This window comes from Macrobrachium nipponense, chromosome 26, assembly GCF_015104395.2.
Source record: "Macrobrachium nipponense isolate FS-2020 chromosome 26, ASM1510439v2, whole genome shotgun sequence".
NCBI lineage: Eukaryota > Metazoa > Arthropoda > Malacostraca > Decapoda > Palaemonidae > Macrobrachium > Macrobrachium nipponense.
In genome coordinates, this window is record NC_087215.1 from 20,792,808 (window position 1) to 20,810,286 (window position 17,479).

Below are 17,479 nucleotides of genomic sequence, written 5' to 3' on the forward strand. Positions count from 1 at the left end.
CTTTCACATCCGGAATGAAGCAATGAATGAACCAGTCCTCGAACAATATTGCAGTCACCCAAGCTTTTTTATTATGACGGTAATGCACAGGAAGTGTATGCTTGTCGATGCTTTTTAAAGCCCTCGGATTTTCTGAGTGATAAATCATAAAGGGCTTAAGTTTATACCCAGCCACATTTCCCCCAAGCAGAAGAGTCAATCGATCCTTGTATGCCTTAAACCCGGGCATCGCCGTTGCTTCTTTGTGGATGTAGGACCGTTGTGGCATACGTTTCCAATAAAGTCCGGTTTCGTCAACATTAAAGATTTGCTCTGGTAAGTACCCTTCATTAACGACGATCTTGTGTAAAACATCCTTAAACTTAGCGGTTCCATCGGCATCAGCGCTTGCTGCTTCACCGCTAATTTTCACACTGTGAAAATTATGGCGGTTCTTGAAACGACGAAACCATCCGGCACTTGCTGCAAAACTTTTGTTGTGGTTATCATCATAATTCTTCTTCAGTTCTTCAAAAAGCATGCGTGCCTTTGTCTGAATGGTTAAGAGGGTGAGCGGCATACGCTTTTATATTTGGTCCTCCATCCACGTGACCAGTAACTGCTCCATTTCTTCCAAAGGCCCTATCCTCTTCTTTGATATAACCGTTGAATGAACTGAAGCAGATGCCTTTACAGCATCCATTACACGTTTCTTGTCCTTGAGGATGGTGGATACTGTAGATTGCGATAAACGTTCGTCATGTGCGATAACCATGACTGCCTTTCCCGCTTCACGCTGGTTTATCATCTTCAGTTTCTGCTCCAAAGTAATGGATTGCCTCTTCTTTTTTGCACTACCAGCAGGACACCTATTTGGTTGTTTGGCAGACATAGATTTTTGTTTTAATTTACGGTACTTGAAAAAAATTCACAAAAAACACAAACGAACACTGACCTAATCTTACTTGGTTCAAAGCGAGAGCAAGTGAGGTCGAACTCATTGGATGCTGCTGTACCTACGCCAGCCTCTCGCTCTCGGGCCAACATATCGTACAGCGTAGTACGCTGCTGCCAGCGCTCGCTGTGCGCGAAATTCAAAAATACAAATTTTCAACTTTTTTTTTTTTTTTTTTTGTATTAATTGCTAACCCCATCGTAACATCGGATTATCGTAACTCGAGCACTACCTGTATGTAGTATATTTGTAGGTTCCTGTACATAGACCTCCATCCTAAATTCTCTTCCATTCGAGGAACGAGAATAAGGACTGGAAGCCGACACCCTTCATTCTCTAATGAAGAGAGTGAAGGAGAATTTTTCCCGAAGGAAGACTTCTATGGTGATAACAGGATACCGAAGACGATAATTCAAGCCGAACTGGATGTTCCCACCCGTTCTTCTCTATCCCGAGGTTGGCCGCCTACTGAGGCAACGGACCGTCAGGTCCATCCAGGCTGAGCCCCTCCCGAGATATTCTTCCTTCAGCAGCAGTACTCCTTTCGAGCGCTAGAAATTCCAGGAATTCGAGCATTCGGTGAGATTCCCGATTATCGTAGTAACTATTATCTGGAATTCTTGTCTCGCCCACTCTGGAACGTGGTTTCGCCCAAGTGTTTGCAGATCGTAGAAGACCAGAACACTCGGAGAGTGCTAGAAACTCCGAAGAATTCTAAGCGCTTGGCAAAACCCCCACCAAATTCGTCAGACGATCATCGGGTGGTGGTCCTCCCAATTCCCGTAAGAAATCGAGGATAGGGCAAGATCCTTCCTCAACGACAGGGACTTACATCCGGTAGGACCCGAAGGTCCCCCCAGGAACGCAGTCCCCGACGTGGAATCCTATGGAGAACGCTCTGTAGGATCCCTCCCCTTCCCGTCGCAGCCATAGGGAGAGAGGGAATGGGGGAGGAAGATTGGATACTCGCTTGCCTTCTCAGCGGAACTAGCCGTTGGAGAAGCGAGTACGGGCAGCCATCACCGTGCGGTGATGGCCGTTCTGAGACTAGGAAAACGTTACCGTCTGGAGAAAACGTTTTCCCGTACTGTAGGCTAAATGTCTGCTGCCACCATGACCGTTGTCTGGGTGGGGCTGAGCGAGCACCTGACAGGAGAGAGCTGATACCGTCCTCCAATGCGTCCCAGTCCTCGTCGAGGTCAAAACCTCTCAAGAGGATCGAAGGGGGAGACCACCCTGGTCTCTGTGTGCGTGGTCCAACGGGACCGTCATGTGAACAGCGGTGATGGTCACACCGAGAGTCTGGGAAGTGTCATTCGTCCTCGCCAGCCCCCCACGATCTCCTCCAACCACTTGAGCGAGGATCTGTTGGTCCCAAGACCGAACCAGGCTCGTGGCCGGACCGTAAGAAGTGCATTCATCACAGTCACTCCTGTTTGCCTTGTTCCTCCCGGTGTAGCCTGAGGAGGTTTAAGGGACAGGTGAGGGAGAACTGACGCTCCTAACCTGCCTACTAGCAGAACCAGTAGGCTGAGAGGACTGTTGGCGATCACCAACTCATGGTGGCGATAGAGCTGCAGGTCTGGACCAGCGGCCTTCTTGCGGAGAAACGCTGGACCAAGGAACGGAGCGTCGGTCTCGTGTCAGGGGAACTGCTACGAGAGCTCTTCCCCTGCCTACCAGCAGAACCGGTAGACTGGAAGGACTGTAGGCGATCACCAACCCACGGTGACGATCGAGCTGCCGGTCTGGACCAGCGGTCTTCTTGCGGAGAAACGCTGGACCAAGGACGGAGCGTCAGTCTCTTCAGGAGATCTGCTACGAGTGCTCCCCCCTCGCCCACCAGTTTTGCTTGGGGGTCTGCTGACGCTTGCCAACTCGCGTTGGCAATCGGGCAGCAGGCCTGGTTGAGCGGCTCTCCGGGGGTGAGCGGCTAGACCGAGAACAGCGGTGACGGTCCCGAGCATCAAAAGAGCTGCTGCCGGTCCCCCTATCCGTCCGGTCCCGGTGGGAGCGATCGCTGGCCTGGTGGGAGTCACCTGGGCGACTCCCACCAGTCTTCTACTCCGTGCCTGGATCCTGGCGCTGAGCGAACTCGGTTGCCTGGGTCTTGGCTGCACGGTCACCCGCAGGCGACCGTAGAGGCCGAGACGGTACTTGGCGTCGAGGCAGAACCTCTGGCGCCAGAAGGGGAGGTACCGGTGTTAGCCAGTACCCCTCCAGTCCCCGTCATCTTCTTCCTTACGGAAGGACAGACGAGCCTTGTTCCCGAAGGAACAGGAGGACCAGCGGAAGCCCCAACATTCCCACCGGAGTGGGACAGACACTTAGAGGTCTCTGAGCGAGACTTCTTGGGAGGGAGGAGGCTACCTTCTTCTTCTTCGGCCGGGGGGCCTCGGATGTCGAAGGGGAAGAGGTGGCAGAAGACGACGGCGGCACCTCCTCTTCTTCCTGGACTTCCTCTTCGCCAATTTCCTCAGGACAACCGACAGGTCCTCCATCCAGGACGGAGTTGGGGCAGTTGCCGAAGCAACACGGCCCAACTGCACCTGTCCGGAGGGACCTGCGGGAGTAGCAGTGGCGAGAACGCTTCCTCGAGGTTGGCTACGAAACTCTTACCAGGCAGGTGAAGCGTCTGCCACCCATGAGACTGGTCGGTCGCGCGAATGCAACCATCGTCTGGGTGGGCCTGAGCGTGCACCTGATAGGCGACAGCCGATACCGTCCTCCGACTTTCCCAAGTCCTCGTTGAGGCCGAAACTCCTCTGAAAGAAAAGGATTAATTAAAAGAAGGCTGGATGGCCCACCTCCACCGGTCTCTGTGTGCATGGACCCGCAGGAACGTCACGTCAACCCTGGGCACTGGATGATTGATGCGAGAGCGTTCGCCGCTCTGGCGAGAGTCACCCGAACGACTCCTACCATCTTCCGCTCCTTGCCTGGGTCCTGACACGGTGAGCGTACTCAGCAGTCTGGACCCTGGCTGCACGGTCCGTACACTCGGTAACGCTCGCAAGAGGGCGGCCGAGACGGTTCCCGGTCTGGAGGTGGAACCTTTGGAACCGGGAGAGGAAATATAAGCGGTGGCTGGTACCTCCATGGTCCCTGTCTGCTTCCTCCCCGAGGAAGGAGAGACGGGCCCCGTTACAGAAGGAATGGGAGGACCAGCGGAAGACCCACCTGTCTCACCGGAGCGGGACAGACCCTTAGAAGTCCCGTGACAAGACTTCTTAGGGGGGGAGACCACCTTCTCTTTTACGGCAAAGCCTTAAAAGTTGAAGGGGAGGAGGCATGAAGATATGATGATCTTGAAGAGGAGGATGACGACACTTGAAGAGCTCTCTTTCTCTTTGGTTTCTCCTTCTGCTAGACTTCTACCATCAGGAGTACATAAACCTCACAAGGCAGCACGACAGCTTCGTCCAGTGACATAACTCCCGGGTAGTAGTGGTAATGAATATGATTATCAGCAGGGGATCAGTACACACACTCGAGGATCGGTACACAACATGCTATGAGTCATAGGTACAATTCCAAAGTTAAGATAACCAATATGAAGAGCATCCAACCAATACTGCTGAAAACACAATCACCACTAGTCTGTAAAATAAGGAAAGAAAAAAGTAAAGTAATGAGGATACTCCTCACGCATCCAAGGGCACCGCCCTCCGAAGTGAGAGGAGATCCCCCAACATCAACGCCGCATGCCCATCCTTCTACCTTCTTCCGATAGTAAGTGAAAGGAAGAAGGGGAAGAGAAATTACCATAAAAACAAAACATGGATAAACCTTTGAAGTTTCCTTGGTAATTCCCAAGCGTAAACATAATTTCCGGATGAATACATGTACCGTTACAGGATCAATATCACTTACGTTAAATACATGTCTCATCCTCACGATAAATATATATCTCGTCCTCATGCAGGTCTGAGCTAGTGTTAAAGAGTGAAAGAATGTGAATAATATGATGGCATACCTAAGCTGGTTACAAAGGCTATCACAAAAAGTGGGTTTGTATATTAATTGAAAAACCAATGACAAACCTTTGTTTAGTATTAATATCAAACACCATATATGCATAATTATTTAAATACAAAAAATAAACCAAAAGGATCCCACTGGGAAAAAAGATCAACGACCAGTCAGCCGGAGCTCACAAACACACGTCTTCATCGGAAGACGGCCGAAAGCAAAGTGGAGTGTTTACATCCAGCCCACGGTAGTTACTGGCTAACCACCTTGTTCAAGATTCAACGGCCGTAATTCCAGCTACGCCGTAAGTACATTCCTATTGTTAAAGGACCGAGGGTTTGTATTACGCATTGGAACAACTCAGATGTCTGAAGAAATCATTCTGCGTCACCGCAGCAGCAGGTACGATGAAGCAGAAGACTAGGCTACACACTTCTGTTACCGTGAGGTTAACAGAAAGATGATTACGAGTCTAGTGAGATATCTGTCTGAAAATTCTCGCAATGGCAAAGGGCGATGCAGTAGAGATGGTCATACACATATGCAAGAATTCCAGCCAACCAGAGACCTAAGTCTGTGATTGCCAGGCAGATTCGATTCGGTAGTCAATCACCACAAAGGAGGAGAGACAAAACCTGACCGAACTATCTCGGAGAGCCAGCAGGACTGGCTGCTGCAGGCAGGGCTGACAGGCAGCCCGAACACCGCTAGCTCTCGCTCACTTGTCATCCTGAGTTGCCTGCCAGGTAATCCATTCCATGAAGGAATGCGTTTGGCTAGAACCATCAAGCGCAAGAAAATACCCTCTAGCATTTGCATTTTAACCGAAATGGATTTCGGTGAATGCAAACAATGTGGTGTTGTTGTAAACCATACCACTAGTATCTCAAAATCGAAACTGGTAAATCTTGGGAGGCTTGCAAGGCAGTCCCAAGTTGTAGTTCAATTAAGAAGATACTATTCGTCTCGGTCACATACCCGTAGAGTTAACTACAGTATGTGCCTACACCTCGGACAATTCAACTGATAACAGAAGCATGTCGCGAGAGAAATATACGTAGTATGTACATTTGTAGGTTCCTGTACATAGACCTCAAGCCTAAATTCTCTTCCATTCAAGGAACAAGATTAAGGACTGGAAGCCGACCTCCTTCATTCTCTAATGAAGAGAGGAAGGTGAAGATTTCCCGAAGGAAGACTTCTACGGCGATAACAGGATACCGAAGAAGACTAGTTCAAGCCGAACTGGATGTTTCCAAACAGTAGCACTGGAGGGGCATTCAAACTCTCGGTGCTATCCATCCTGAACGGACTGACGTATGTTCGGTAAAATCCTAGGATTGAACCAAAAACAGTCTCTTGGGTTCGAATTCCGAGGAGTAAACTCCACCGAATTCCTCTTATTTCCTCGTTTCATTCTGGTTTAACCAAGAAGCAAAAGGAAAAAAAGAGAGGAGGAATGACTGTTATTGCCAGTTCTCTATCCCGGGGGTGACTGCCTACTGAGGCAACGGACCGTCAGGTCCATCCAGGCTGAGCCCCTCCCAAGATATTCTTCCTTCAGCAGCAGTACTTCCTTCTAACGCTAGAAATTCCAGGAATTCGAGCATTCAATGAGATTCCTGATTATCGTAGTAACAATTATCAGGAATTCTCGTCTCGCCCACTCTGGACCGTGGTCCCGCCCAAGTGTTTGCAGATCGTAGAAGATAAAAACACTCTGAGAGTGCTAGAAACTCCGAAGAATTTTAAGTGCTCGGCAAAACTCCCCCCCCCCCAAAAAAAAAAAAAATTTCGTCAGACGATCATCGGGTGGTGGTCCTCCCGATTCCAGTAGAAATGAAGGAGGAATGGGCAAGATCCTTCCTCAACGACGGGGACTTATGTCCGGTAGGACCTCAAGGTTCCTTCAGGAACGCAGTCCCCAACGCGGAATCCTACAGAGAACACTGCAGGATCCCTCCCATTCCATTGCAACCATAGGAAGAGAAGGAATGGGGGAGGAAGATTGGATGCTCTCGCTCGCCTGGCCAGTGGAAATAGCAGTCGGAGAAGCGGGACCGTCACGTGAACAGCGGTGATGGTCACTCCATGAGTCTAGGAAGTGTCATCGTCCTCGCCAGCCCCCACGATCTCCTCTAACCACTTGAGCGTAAGATCTGTTTGGTCCCAAGACCGAACCAGGCTCGTGGCCGGACAGTAAGAAGTGCATTCATCACAGTCCCTCCTGTTCACCTCGTTCCTCCTGGTGTAGCCCGAGGAGGTTGAAAGGACAGGTGAGGGAGACCTGACGCTCCTACCCTGCTTACTAGCAGAACCAGTAGGCTGAGAGGACTGCAGGCGATCGCCAACCCACGGTGGTGATCGAACTGCAGGTCTGGACCAGCGGTCTCCTTGCGGAGAAGCGCTGGACCGAGGATGGTAGCGTCGGTCTTGTGAGTCAGGGGAGCTGCTATGAGAGCTCCTACCCTGCCTACCAGCAGAACCGGTAGGCTGGGAGGACTGCAGGCGATCCGCCAACCCACCGAGGCGATTGAGCTGCAGGTCTGGACCAGCGGTTTCCTTGCGGAGAAGCGCTGGACCGAGGACAGTAGCGTCGGTCTTGTGCGTCAGGGGAGCTGCTCCCAGTCGTGCAAGCCGTCCGGTCCTGGTGGGAGCGATGGTCGGGTGACTGATAGTGTCCACTAACGTGGTGAGAGCAAGCACCATCCTCTTGACGCGCCATGGTACCAGGTCCAGCCGAAGCTAGACCCGGTGACCAGGCCAGGCGAGGCTGGACCTGGACCAGGTTCACCGTCCTCTCAACGCGCCACAATACCAGGTCCAGCCGAGGCTAGACCTGGTGACCAGGGGAGACCTCTTCTCAGCTTCGCTACGTGAACAGTCTGGTGGGAACGTCACATCAACCCTGGATACCGGACAATTGTTGCGAGAGCGATCGCCAGTCTGGCGAGTCACCTGAGCGACTCTTACCATCCTTCCACTCTGTGCCTGGGTCCTGACACGGTGAGCGTACTCAGCAGTCTGGACCTTGGCTGCACAGTCACCCGTACGTGACCATACACTCGGTGATGCTTGCAAGTGAGCGGCCGGGACGGTTCCCGGTTCGGAGGTGGAACCTCTGGAGCCGGGAGCAGAAGTACCAGTGGTAGCCGGTACCCCTATGGTCCCCATCTTCTTCTTCCATGGGGAAGGAGAGACGAGTCCCGTTCCCGGAGGAACAGGAGGACCAGCAGAAGACCCACCTGTCTCCCCAAAGCGAGACAGACCCTTAGAAGTCTCTGTGCGAGACTTGTTGGGGGGGGGCAGGCCACCTTCTTCCTTGGCTGGGTGGTCTTGGAAGTCGAAGGGGAAGAGGCGGCATAAGACAACGATGAAGAAGACGACACCTTCCTCTTCTTCGTGGACTTCCTCTTCGCCAGCTTCCTCAGGACAATTGACATGTCCTCCATCCAGGACAGAGTTGGGGAGTTGCGGTAGCAACAAGGCCCAACTGCACCTGTCCAGAGGGGTGCGGGAGCAGCAGTGGAGAGAACGCTTCCTTGAGGAGGGTTACGAAACTCTTGCCTGGCAGGAGAAGCGTCTGCCACTGCCGAGACTGGTTGGTCGCGTAAATGCGACCGTTGTCTGGGTGGGGCTGAACGTGCACCTGACAGGAGACAGCCGATACTGTCCTCCGACTCTTCCAAGTCCTCGTCGAGGCCGAAACCTCTCAAGAGGGCTGGATGGGTAGCCTCCACTGGTCTCTGCGTGCACGGTCCCGCAGGAACGTCACGTCAACCCTGGGTACCAGACGATCGCTGCGAGAGCGATCGCCGGTCTGGCAAGAGTCACCTGAGCGACTCTTACCATCCTTCCGCTCCGTGCCTGGGTCCTGACACGGTGAGCGTACTCAGCAGTCTGAACCTTGGCTGCACGGTCACCCGTAGGTAACCATACACTCAGTGACGCTCGCAAGCGAGCGGCCGAGACGGTTCCCAGTCCAGAGGTGGAACCTCTGGAGCCGGGAGAGGAGGTACCAGCAGTGGCTGGTACCTCCATGGTCCCCGTCTTCTTCTTCCCTGAGGAAGGAGAGACGGGCCCCGTTCCTGGAGGAACAGGAGGACCAGCGGAAGACCCACCTGTCTCACCGGAGCGAGCCAGACCCTTAGAAGTCCCGTGACAAGACTTCTTAGGGGGGGAGACCACCTTCTCTTCTACGGCAAAGCCTTAAAAGTCGAAGGGATGGAGACATGAAAATATGATGATCTTGAAGAGGAGGATGACGACACTTGACGAGCTCGCTTCCTCTTCGATTCCTCCAAATTCTGCCAGACTTCTACCATCAGGAATAGATAAACATCACAGGGCAGCGCGAAAGCTTCGTCCAGTGACATAACTCAGGGTGGTAGTGGTAAAGAAATATGATTATCAGCAGGGGATCAGTACACACACTCGAGGATCGGTATCACAACATGCTACAAGTCACAGGTACAATTCTCCTCACACATCCAAGGGCACCACCCTCCGAAGTGAGAGGAGATCCCCCAAACATCAATACCACATGCCCCTTCTTCTACCTTCATCCAATAGTAAGTGAAAGGATGAAGGAGAAGAGAAATTACTATAAAAACCATACAAGGACAAACCTTTGAAGTTCCCCTCGGTAATTCCCAAGCGTAAGCGTAATTTTCGGATGAATACATGTCTCGTTACAGGATCAATATCACTCCTGTTAAATACATGTCTCATCCTCACGTTAAATACATATCTCGTCCTCACGTTAAAGGGCGAAAGAATGTAAATAATATGTTGGCATACCTTTGCTGCCAACTCTTAACAAAAGTAGAGAGGCGGCAATAAAGGCTATCACAAAAAGTGGGTTTGTATATTACTTATATCAATATCAAACACCGTATATACATATTTATTTAAAAACAAAAATAAACCAAAAAGATCCCACCGGGAAAAAAGATCAACGACCAGTCAGCCGGAGCTCACAAACACACATCTTCATCGGAAGACGGCTGAAAGCAAAGTAGTAATTCCTTATGTAAAGGACCGAGGGTTTGTAAATCGTGTAGGAACAAATATGGGATCTGCTGATTCTACTTCTAATGGGATACAGCATTTCATTTTAAACGTAGGCCCTTGCATAAGGTTGTTTACAAGAGTTGTCACTAACATAACCTTAAGATAGTTCCAGTTAGAGGTAAGAACTTGATACAATTTATTAGAGAGAATGTACACATCACTGAATCCAGATGAAACAATTTAATACTGATAGTTGAATACATTATTACAGTTACTTTGACTGGAAGCCAAAAAAAAAAGCCACTGCCAAATCTTACCTGAACAACAAATACTACTGGCCCACAAACAATGTTGTTAGGATAAAGTAAAACAACTTGGTGTGGCAATACTTCCAGCGTTGCTAAATATCCAAATCTCGGCAGATTTTCATCATTAAAGAACTCTTCAGCTTTGTGGAAGGTGATTTTTGGTACAACTTCAACACTTTTAATCTCCTGAAATTAGCATTTCAGTGTTAAATAATGAGGACTGATGAAACAAATATAAACTGTACAAACATTGTGATTTGATTTGGGTGGGTGTGGACAACCAATTTTAACACTTTCAAAACAAACCCATCACTCAAAGAAAGCCAACAGTTTGGTCTCTGACTATCCAGACAAAAGTAACCCTTTGCTTACATTTCACTGGGAACCTAAAGTACCCATTGATAAATTTTTCATAAGTCAGGAAATAATAAAATGGTAGTGCTGGAGGAAGGATTAAATTATATGAACAATGGGTCAGTAATAAAAATAACATTTAAAAAGTAATTGTTCATATACGAAACAAACCTTCGGTCTTAACATTAGGATTTACTAGCGCCAAGCTGGAAACCAGTAGAATTAAAATTAAACTTGTGCAATCCAGGGACTATTGGCATCTATACCAGGTCACAGGGCATGTATACCCAGAATGCCCACAGAGTCGTGTGACCCGCCAGTTATCTTTCTACCACCTTCAAGATAGGACGTGTTCTCTGTCTATCTGTTTGAAGCCGGTTTTAGTTTGCCCGTTTTTATCCATTTCACTTTCATTTTTCTTATTAATTCTCTTTCTCTAAGTGTGCTCAGTGTGGGTGTGAGCTGTAAGAGTGTGTAAGTGGTGAGATGGAGTGTTTTGTATCGCCGTGGGGATCTTCTTCTGTTTCGAAGACAAGACAAAGGAAATGCCCTGGAGTCGGCTTTCCGTGTTCAAGATTCCTAACTTTGGTGTCGATGGATTCTCATCTGTGTGGTAGGTGCAGGGAAAATGTATGTACAATTACTAATCCTTGTTCTGTTTATCGTGGTTGGTCGGTGGAACAGTGGAGGAAATTTTATGAGAAAGGCCAGTGCAAAAGAAAGGAGTCGACGCCATTTTTGGATGACCAAGCGTTGCCGGCTTCTTCTGTATCGCCAATACACCAGACTGCTCCATATGTTTCGCCACCTGCCTTTGATTTGTCCCATACCCTTTCGGTTTCTCCTAGTGGTTCGTTTTCAGAAACGCCAGGAGGGGTTTTGGGTAATTTGATGCATAATATTTACGCTCCGTTGTTCCCAGCAGGGAGGGCGGGAGCATCGCCATCTTTGTTCCAGGTGCCTGCTCCCGACTCGAACAGGATGGAAGGTACGTGGGCGGCGCTAGGCCTTCCAGGCATACCAACCTTGGAAGGTTTGATGTCGCATTATATGGCGTCACGGTTCCAGCAGAATCCGGCAGCGGAGAATATTCCTCATCCCCTGGGCTTGCACTTTATGGGAAATAATGCCGCAGCTATGACAACAACTTCATTGGTTACGGCGATGCAGAACGTTGGGGGTAGTTTTGCTGCAAACGCAGGGATGCCAGCAGCAGCAGCCCAATCTCTCCCAACAAGATTGGTGATGTCACAACCGACGTCACACACCAACATGGCAGACGCGATGATGTCACAGCCTACTGTTTCTCAGTCTTCTTCGCTGCCTTCGGACTCAAATACGCTTTCTGACTCGGTAGTGCACACTGTAATGAAGAAATTACAGGATCTAGAGAAGAAAATTAATAAGAAAGACAAAAAGAAAAGGCATGATTCATCTTCTTCTTCGTCTTCTTCCTCTAGCTCGGCGTCATCGCTAAGTTCGATGACGTCACAGCGTGTACCAGTCAGGCGTTGGAGAATACGGGATTTTGCGACTGATCCTCGGGCCAAGAGGAGGAGAGGGAATTCTTCTTCATCTTCGGGCCAGGACGGTCACATCCCAGTCAGCAAGAAAGGCAAGAAGTCAGTGGCTGGTAAGCTCAAAGCTAGGGGACGAAGCTGTTTACAAGAGTCCGAACGAGCGAGTGAGTTGACGGCTGATGGGATAACAGCCGACGCGGAGTTGCCAGTAGAGACTAAAAAGAGTCAAAGAAAAACTACAGTGTCTTCGGCGAAATCTGCATTGGGGACGAAAAGTGCAGCAAAGGATAGAGCACAGATACCGGTTTCGCCTGTAAGACCGTTTAAAATACGGAGAAAAGATGATAAGGCTCCTCTTAACCCTTGAACGCTGAAGCGGTATTTTAAAAATCGTCTCCTGTATGCCAGCGGCGTTAGCGAGTGAGTGCCGAAGCGGAAAAAATGTTTTTTTTTTTAAATCACAGCACGCACGCTCAGTTTTCAAGATTAAGAGTTCATTTTTGGCTCCTTTTGTCATTGCCTGAAGTTTAGTATGCAACCATCAGAAATGAAAAGAAATATCATTATCATATACAGGCAGTCCCCGGGTTACGACGGCTCCGGCTTACGACGTTCCGACGCTTTTTCTTAAATATTCATTGAAAAATCCGCCCTGGGTTACGATGTTTGTTCCGACGTTGACGCTTCCGACGCTCCGAGTTAATGACGCTTTTAAATAATGTATACTATGATAAAAATCCTTTACAGTTTAGCACAGTATATTAATAAAAATAAGTTTCTAGTTAGATTACAACAAAAATTTTGAGGTTATGAAGATTTTTGACACTTTTTATGTCATATTTTTCGAATCTTTTTAGTGACGCCTCATATGCGGAACTAGTTTCCGAGCGAATGAATGTACTAGCTTGCGATGCGCAAAGTTTATAACAGTCCAAAAGCGCAAATAATAAAATAATCATTGCTTGTTTCCAGTAATAATAACAAAATTAAGTTTCTGTTTAGATTACAACGCAAATTCCAAGTATCAAAGAGAGACATTATCCAGTAATTTGATCAGAGAGAGAGAGAGAGAGAGAGAGAGAGAGAGAGAGAGAGAGAGAGAGAGAGAGAGAGGCGTCTTCCGACGCTCCGAGTTAACGACGCTTTTAAAAAACGCATACTATGATAAAAATCCTTTATAGTTTAGCACAGTATATTAATAAAAATAAGTTTCTGGTTAGCAACAAAAACTTTGAGGTTATGATGATTTTCGACACTTTTTATGTCGTATTTTTCAAATTTTTTTAGTGACGCCTCATATGCGGAACTAGTTTCTGAGCGAATGAATACTAGCTTGCGATGCGCAAGTTTATAACAGTCCAAAAGCGCAAATAATGAAAAAATCATTGCTTGTTTCCAGTAATAATAACAAAATTAAGTTTCTGGTTAGATTACAACGCAAATTCCAAGTATCCAAAGAGAGACATTATCCAGTAATTTGAACAGAGAGAGAGAGAGATAGAGAGAGGTAGAGAGAGAGAGAGAGAGAGAGAGAGAGAGAGAGAGAGAGAGAGGCGTCTTGGCAAATGAGATCATTTGCCAATGGTCTTGGGGATTGACGTAACGTTTATTTTCTGAACAGATAGGACAGAGAAGTGTTCATTTCATTAAACGGCCTCTGACTCATGCCAGTAAATGTTTTGTTGATACTAATAATATAAGCCTATTTAAAGATACGTTTACTTTAATTAGTCTATATGATACGTAAATAGTAATCAACTGTTCTTGTAGCCCTCAAGATTTGGCAAAATCAAAGTATCCAAAGAGAGACATTATCCAGTAATTTGATCAGAGGAGAGAGAAGGAGCGACGAGAGAGAGAGAGAGAGAGAGAGAGAGAGAGGAGGAGAGAGACCTTACCTTACAGACCTTACAGTTCGTTCGGGTTGCCCCAGGTCCCTCAGTGTGAGGCACCTCTAATGTCTACCAGAGAGTTGCTAGTACATCTTCCGGTATATTTTGCATCTTCCAATCTTGGATGGTCTGGGATGCAGTTTAGATATTTGTCGAGCTTATTCTTAAACACATCTACGCTCACTCCTGATATATTCCTCAGATGAGCTGGCAACGCATTGAATAGACGCTGCATTATCGATGCTGGTGCGTAGTGGATTAATGTCCTGTGTGCTTTCCTTATTTTTCCTGGTATAGTTTTGGGCACTATTAATCTACCTCTGCTTGCTCTTTCTGATATTTTTAGTTCCATGATATTTTCTGCTATTCCTTCTATCTGTTTCCATGCCTGAATTATCATGTAGCGTTCTCTTCTCCTTTCTAGACTATATAATTTTAAGGATTGTAGTCTTTCCCAGTAGTCAAGGTCTTTAACTTCTTCTATTCTAGCTGTAAAGGACCTTTGTACACTCTCTATTTGTGCAATATCCTTTTGATAAGTGTGGGTACCATATCATATTGCAATATTCAAGTGGACTACGAACATATGTTTTATAAAGCATAAATCATGTGTTCAGCTTTCTTGTTTTGAAGTGCCGTAACAACATTCCATTTTTGCTTTACATTTTGCCAACAGAATTGCTATTTGATCATTGCATAACATGTTCCTATTCACCATCACACCAAGGTCTTTTTAACTGCTTCCTTATTTGTGATTGTCTCATTATTAGGTCCCCTATATGCATATAGCTTTCTTTCTCTGTCTCCATAATTTATTGATTCAAATTTATCAGAGTTAAATACCATCCTATTTACCTCTGCCCAATCATATACTTTGTTAAGGTCTCTTTGTAGAGCGTTCCTATCTTCATCACAAGTAATTTCTCTACTTATTTTGTGTCATCTGCGAAACTACTCACTACCGAATCCTTAACATTACTGTCTATGTCTTCAATCATAACAACAAACAGTATTGCAGCTAACACCGTACCTTGTGGCACACCGGATATTACCTTGGCTTCATCCGATTTCTCCTTGTTTGCAATAACTATCTGTTTTCTGTTGTGTAAAAATTCTTTTAACCATCTTCCTTTATCCACGATATTGTGTTTTCTAATTTTCTTCGCTAATATATTATGGTCTACTTTGTCAAAAGCTTTTGCAAAGTCTAGATAAACCACATCTGTTTCATTTCCGCTTTTCATATTTTTGAATATGTTCTCACGGTGGACTAACAGTTGGGTTTGTGTACTTTTTCCGGGTACGAAACCATGTTGTCCTTTATTAAATGTTTCATAATATTTTTTTTCATTACCCTTTCATACACTTTCATAATATGTGATGTTAGACTCACAGGCCTATAATTACTTGCCTCTAGTCTTGATCCACTTTTGAAAGTAGGGGTAATATATGCTAATTTGTGCTCATCATAAATCTTGCCTGTATCTACACTTTGTCTTAATAATATTGCAAGTGGCTTTGCGATAAAATGAACTACTTTCTTTAACAAAATAGCAGGCACTCCATCAGGCCCTGCAGCAGCTCCATTTTTAATTTCATTAATAGCCTGCACAATATCAGCTTCATTAATATCTGTCAGCTAGATATTCACTATTTTCATCCCTTACTTCTATATCATTATCTTCATTATCTATTCTAGGGGTGAATTCTCTCTTATATCGTTCTGCCAATATGTTGCAAATTTCCTTTTTTTCATTCGTTAATCTCCCTTCAATTCTTAGAGGGCCTATTTCTATTCTTCTTTTATTCATCTTCTTCGCATATGAGTATAATAGTTTGGGGTTTTGCTTGATATTTAATAGGGTTTTTTCTTCCAAGGGGTTTTTTCTTCCAAGTCCCGTTTTTCATTTTCTTTTGATTGTATAATTTTTTGTTCTGCATTTTCTATCTTACTTTTTAGTTCTATCTAAACTTTCCATGCATTTTTTTCTTTTGCAAGACCTTTTTTCCACTTTCTGATTTTCTGGAACAAGATCCTTCTGTCTCTTGGTATGCATGACTGATGCTTACTTTTCTTCTTCGGTATACATTTATCCACTATTTTCTCTAATATTCTATATAATATCTCCGTATTTACCCTTATGTCATCACTTACGAAAATGTTATCCCAATCTTTGTTTAATTCTTCATTTATTTCTGACCATTTTATATATTTACTGTAGAAGTTGTATTTTCCATATCCTTCCCACTTTTTCATTTCTTGCTTATCTCTGTTTTCACTTGCTTTGGAATGGACTGTTAATTCTATGACATTATGGTCTGAAATACTCGCATTATAAACTATTATTTCTTTAACATAATTCATCTCGTTCACAAATACTAGGTCTAAAGTATTTTCCTTTCTTGTTGGCAGGTGATTTATTTGTTGAATGTTGTATTCTAGTAGCATATCTAATAGCTTTTCGAATTGCCTCTTATCTTCTGCACTACTATTACTCTCTTTTTTATATGTATAAGTACATCCACAATCTCCTATTCGTTCTTTCCAGTCTACGAAAGGAAAGTTGAAGTCTCCAGATAGGAGAATAGTCCAGTCCTTGTGATTTCTACATATATCATCCAATTTTTCTATTATTAAGTCAAACTCTTTAGTATTAGGAGGTCTATATATTACTATGTTCATTAATTTTTCAGATTCAAATTCTACCGCTATTAGTTCACATTCTGAATTACTATATTTCTCATATATTTTTCCTTGTTTTTTGTCTTTCCCATATATTGCGGTTCCCCCTTGATTCCTATTTTTTTCTATCTGATCTATAAGTTTGGAACCCTTTTATTTGATCATCATTCCCAGTCTCTTGGGAATACCAGGTTTCACTTATATTCATTATATCTATTTTCTTTTCAATTTGGGTTAGTTCTTCTAAGTACTCTATTTTTCTTTTTGAGTTACTCGTAACTAAACCTTGCGCATTCATCACTATGATGGTTTGCGTGTTTTCTCCTTCATTTAATATTGGTAATAATAAGGATTTTCCCATGTCTCTTTCCTGTTCTGGTATGTTGTTCTTTTTTCATTTCCAGAAATTCTGACATTAAAAAATCCAACTTTTCCATAATATTTGTTCTTCCTTCATCATAATTATTCATTTTGTGTCTGAATCTGCAATTTTCTCCATATCTGCAATATCCTCTTGCATAATAAAAACAGTTATTATCTCTTGAGTAGAATCTTGGAGCTGATGCTTTGAAATTTTTTGCTGACACCTCTGCATATCTCGTTGATGGCTTGCTTTTTTCTTTTACCTGATATTCTTTATTCCTCTCTTTATTTGTTTCTTTCTTATTTTGGATTTTATTACTTGATTGGTTATTTATTTGATTATGTTTCATGGCTACAGGGTGCATATATTTACACTTTTTGTCGAACTTACATCCTTTTCCTTCTTTTAGGTTTTTGCATATTTTTGGATGTAGATCTCT

At 45.4% G+C, this 17,479-nt stretch overlaps 1 protein-coding gene across 10 annotated transcripts in view; it reads right to left on the reverse strand.

The window, feature by feature from the left end:
* LOC135200049 (uncharacterized) overlaps positions 1 to 17,479 on the reverse strand; it is a 289,020-nt gene that overhangs the window by 183,814 nt on the left and 87,727 nt on the right. For 8 of the 10 annotated variants that reach the window (XM_064228287.1, XM_064228291.1, XM_064228289.1 and 5 more), the window contains one exon: positions 10,237 to 10,413. The exons of the other annotated variants lie outside the window; for them this stretch is intronic. In XM_064228287.1, the coding sequence (XP_064084357.1) occupies positions 10,237 to 10,413 (177 nt within the window). The remainder of the gene's footprint in view (positions 1 to 10,236; positions 10,414 to 17,479) is intronic. 10 annotated transcript variants of the gene reach the window in all.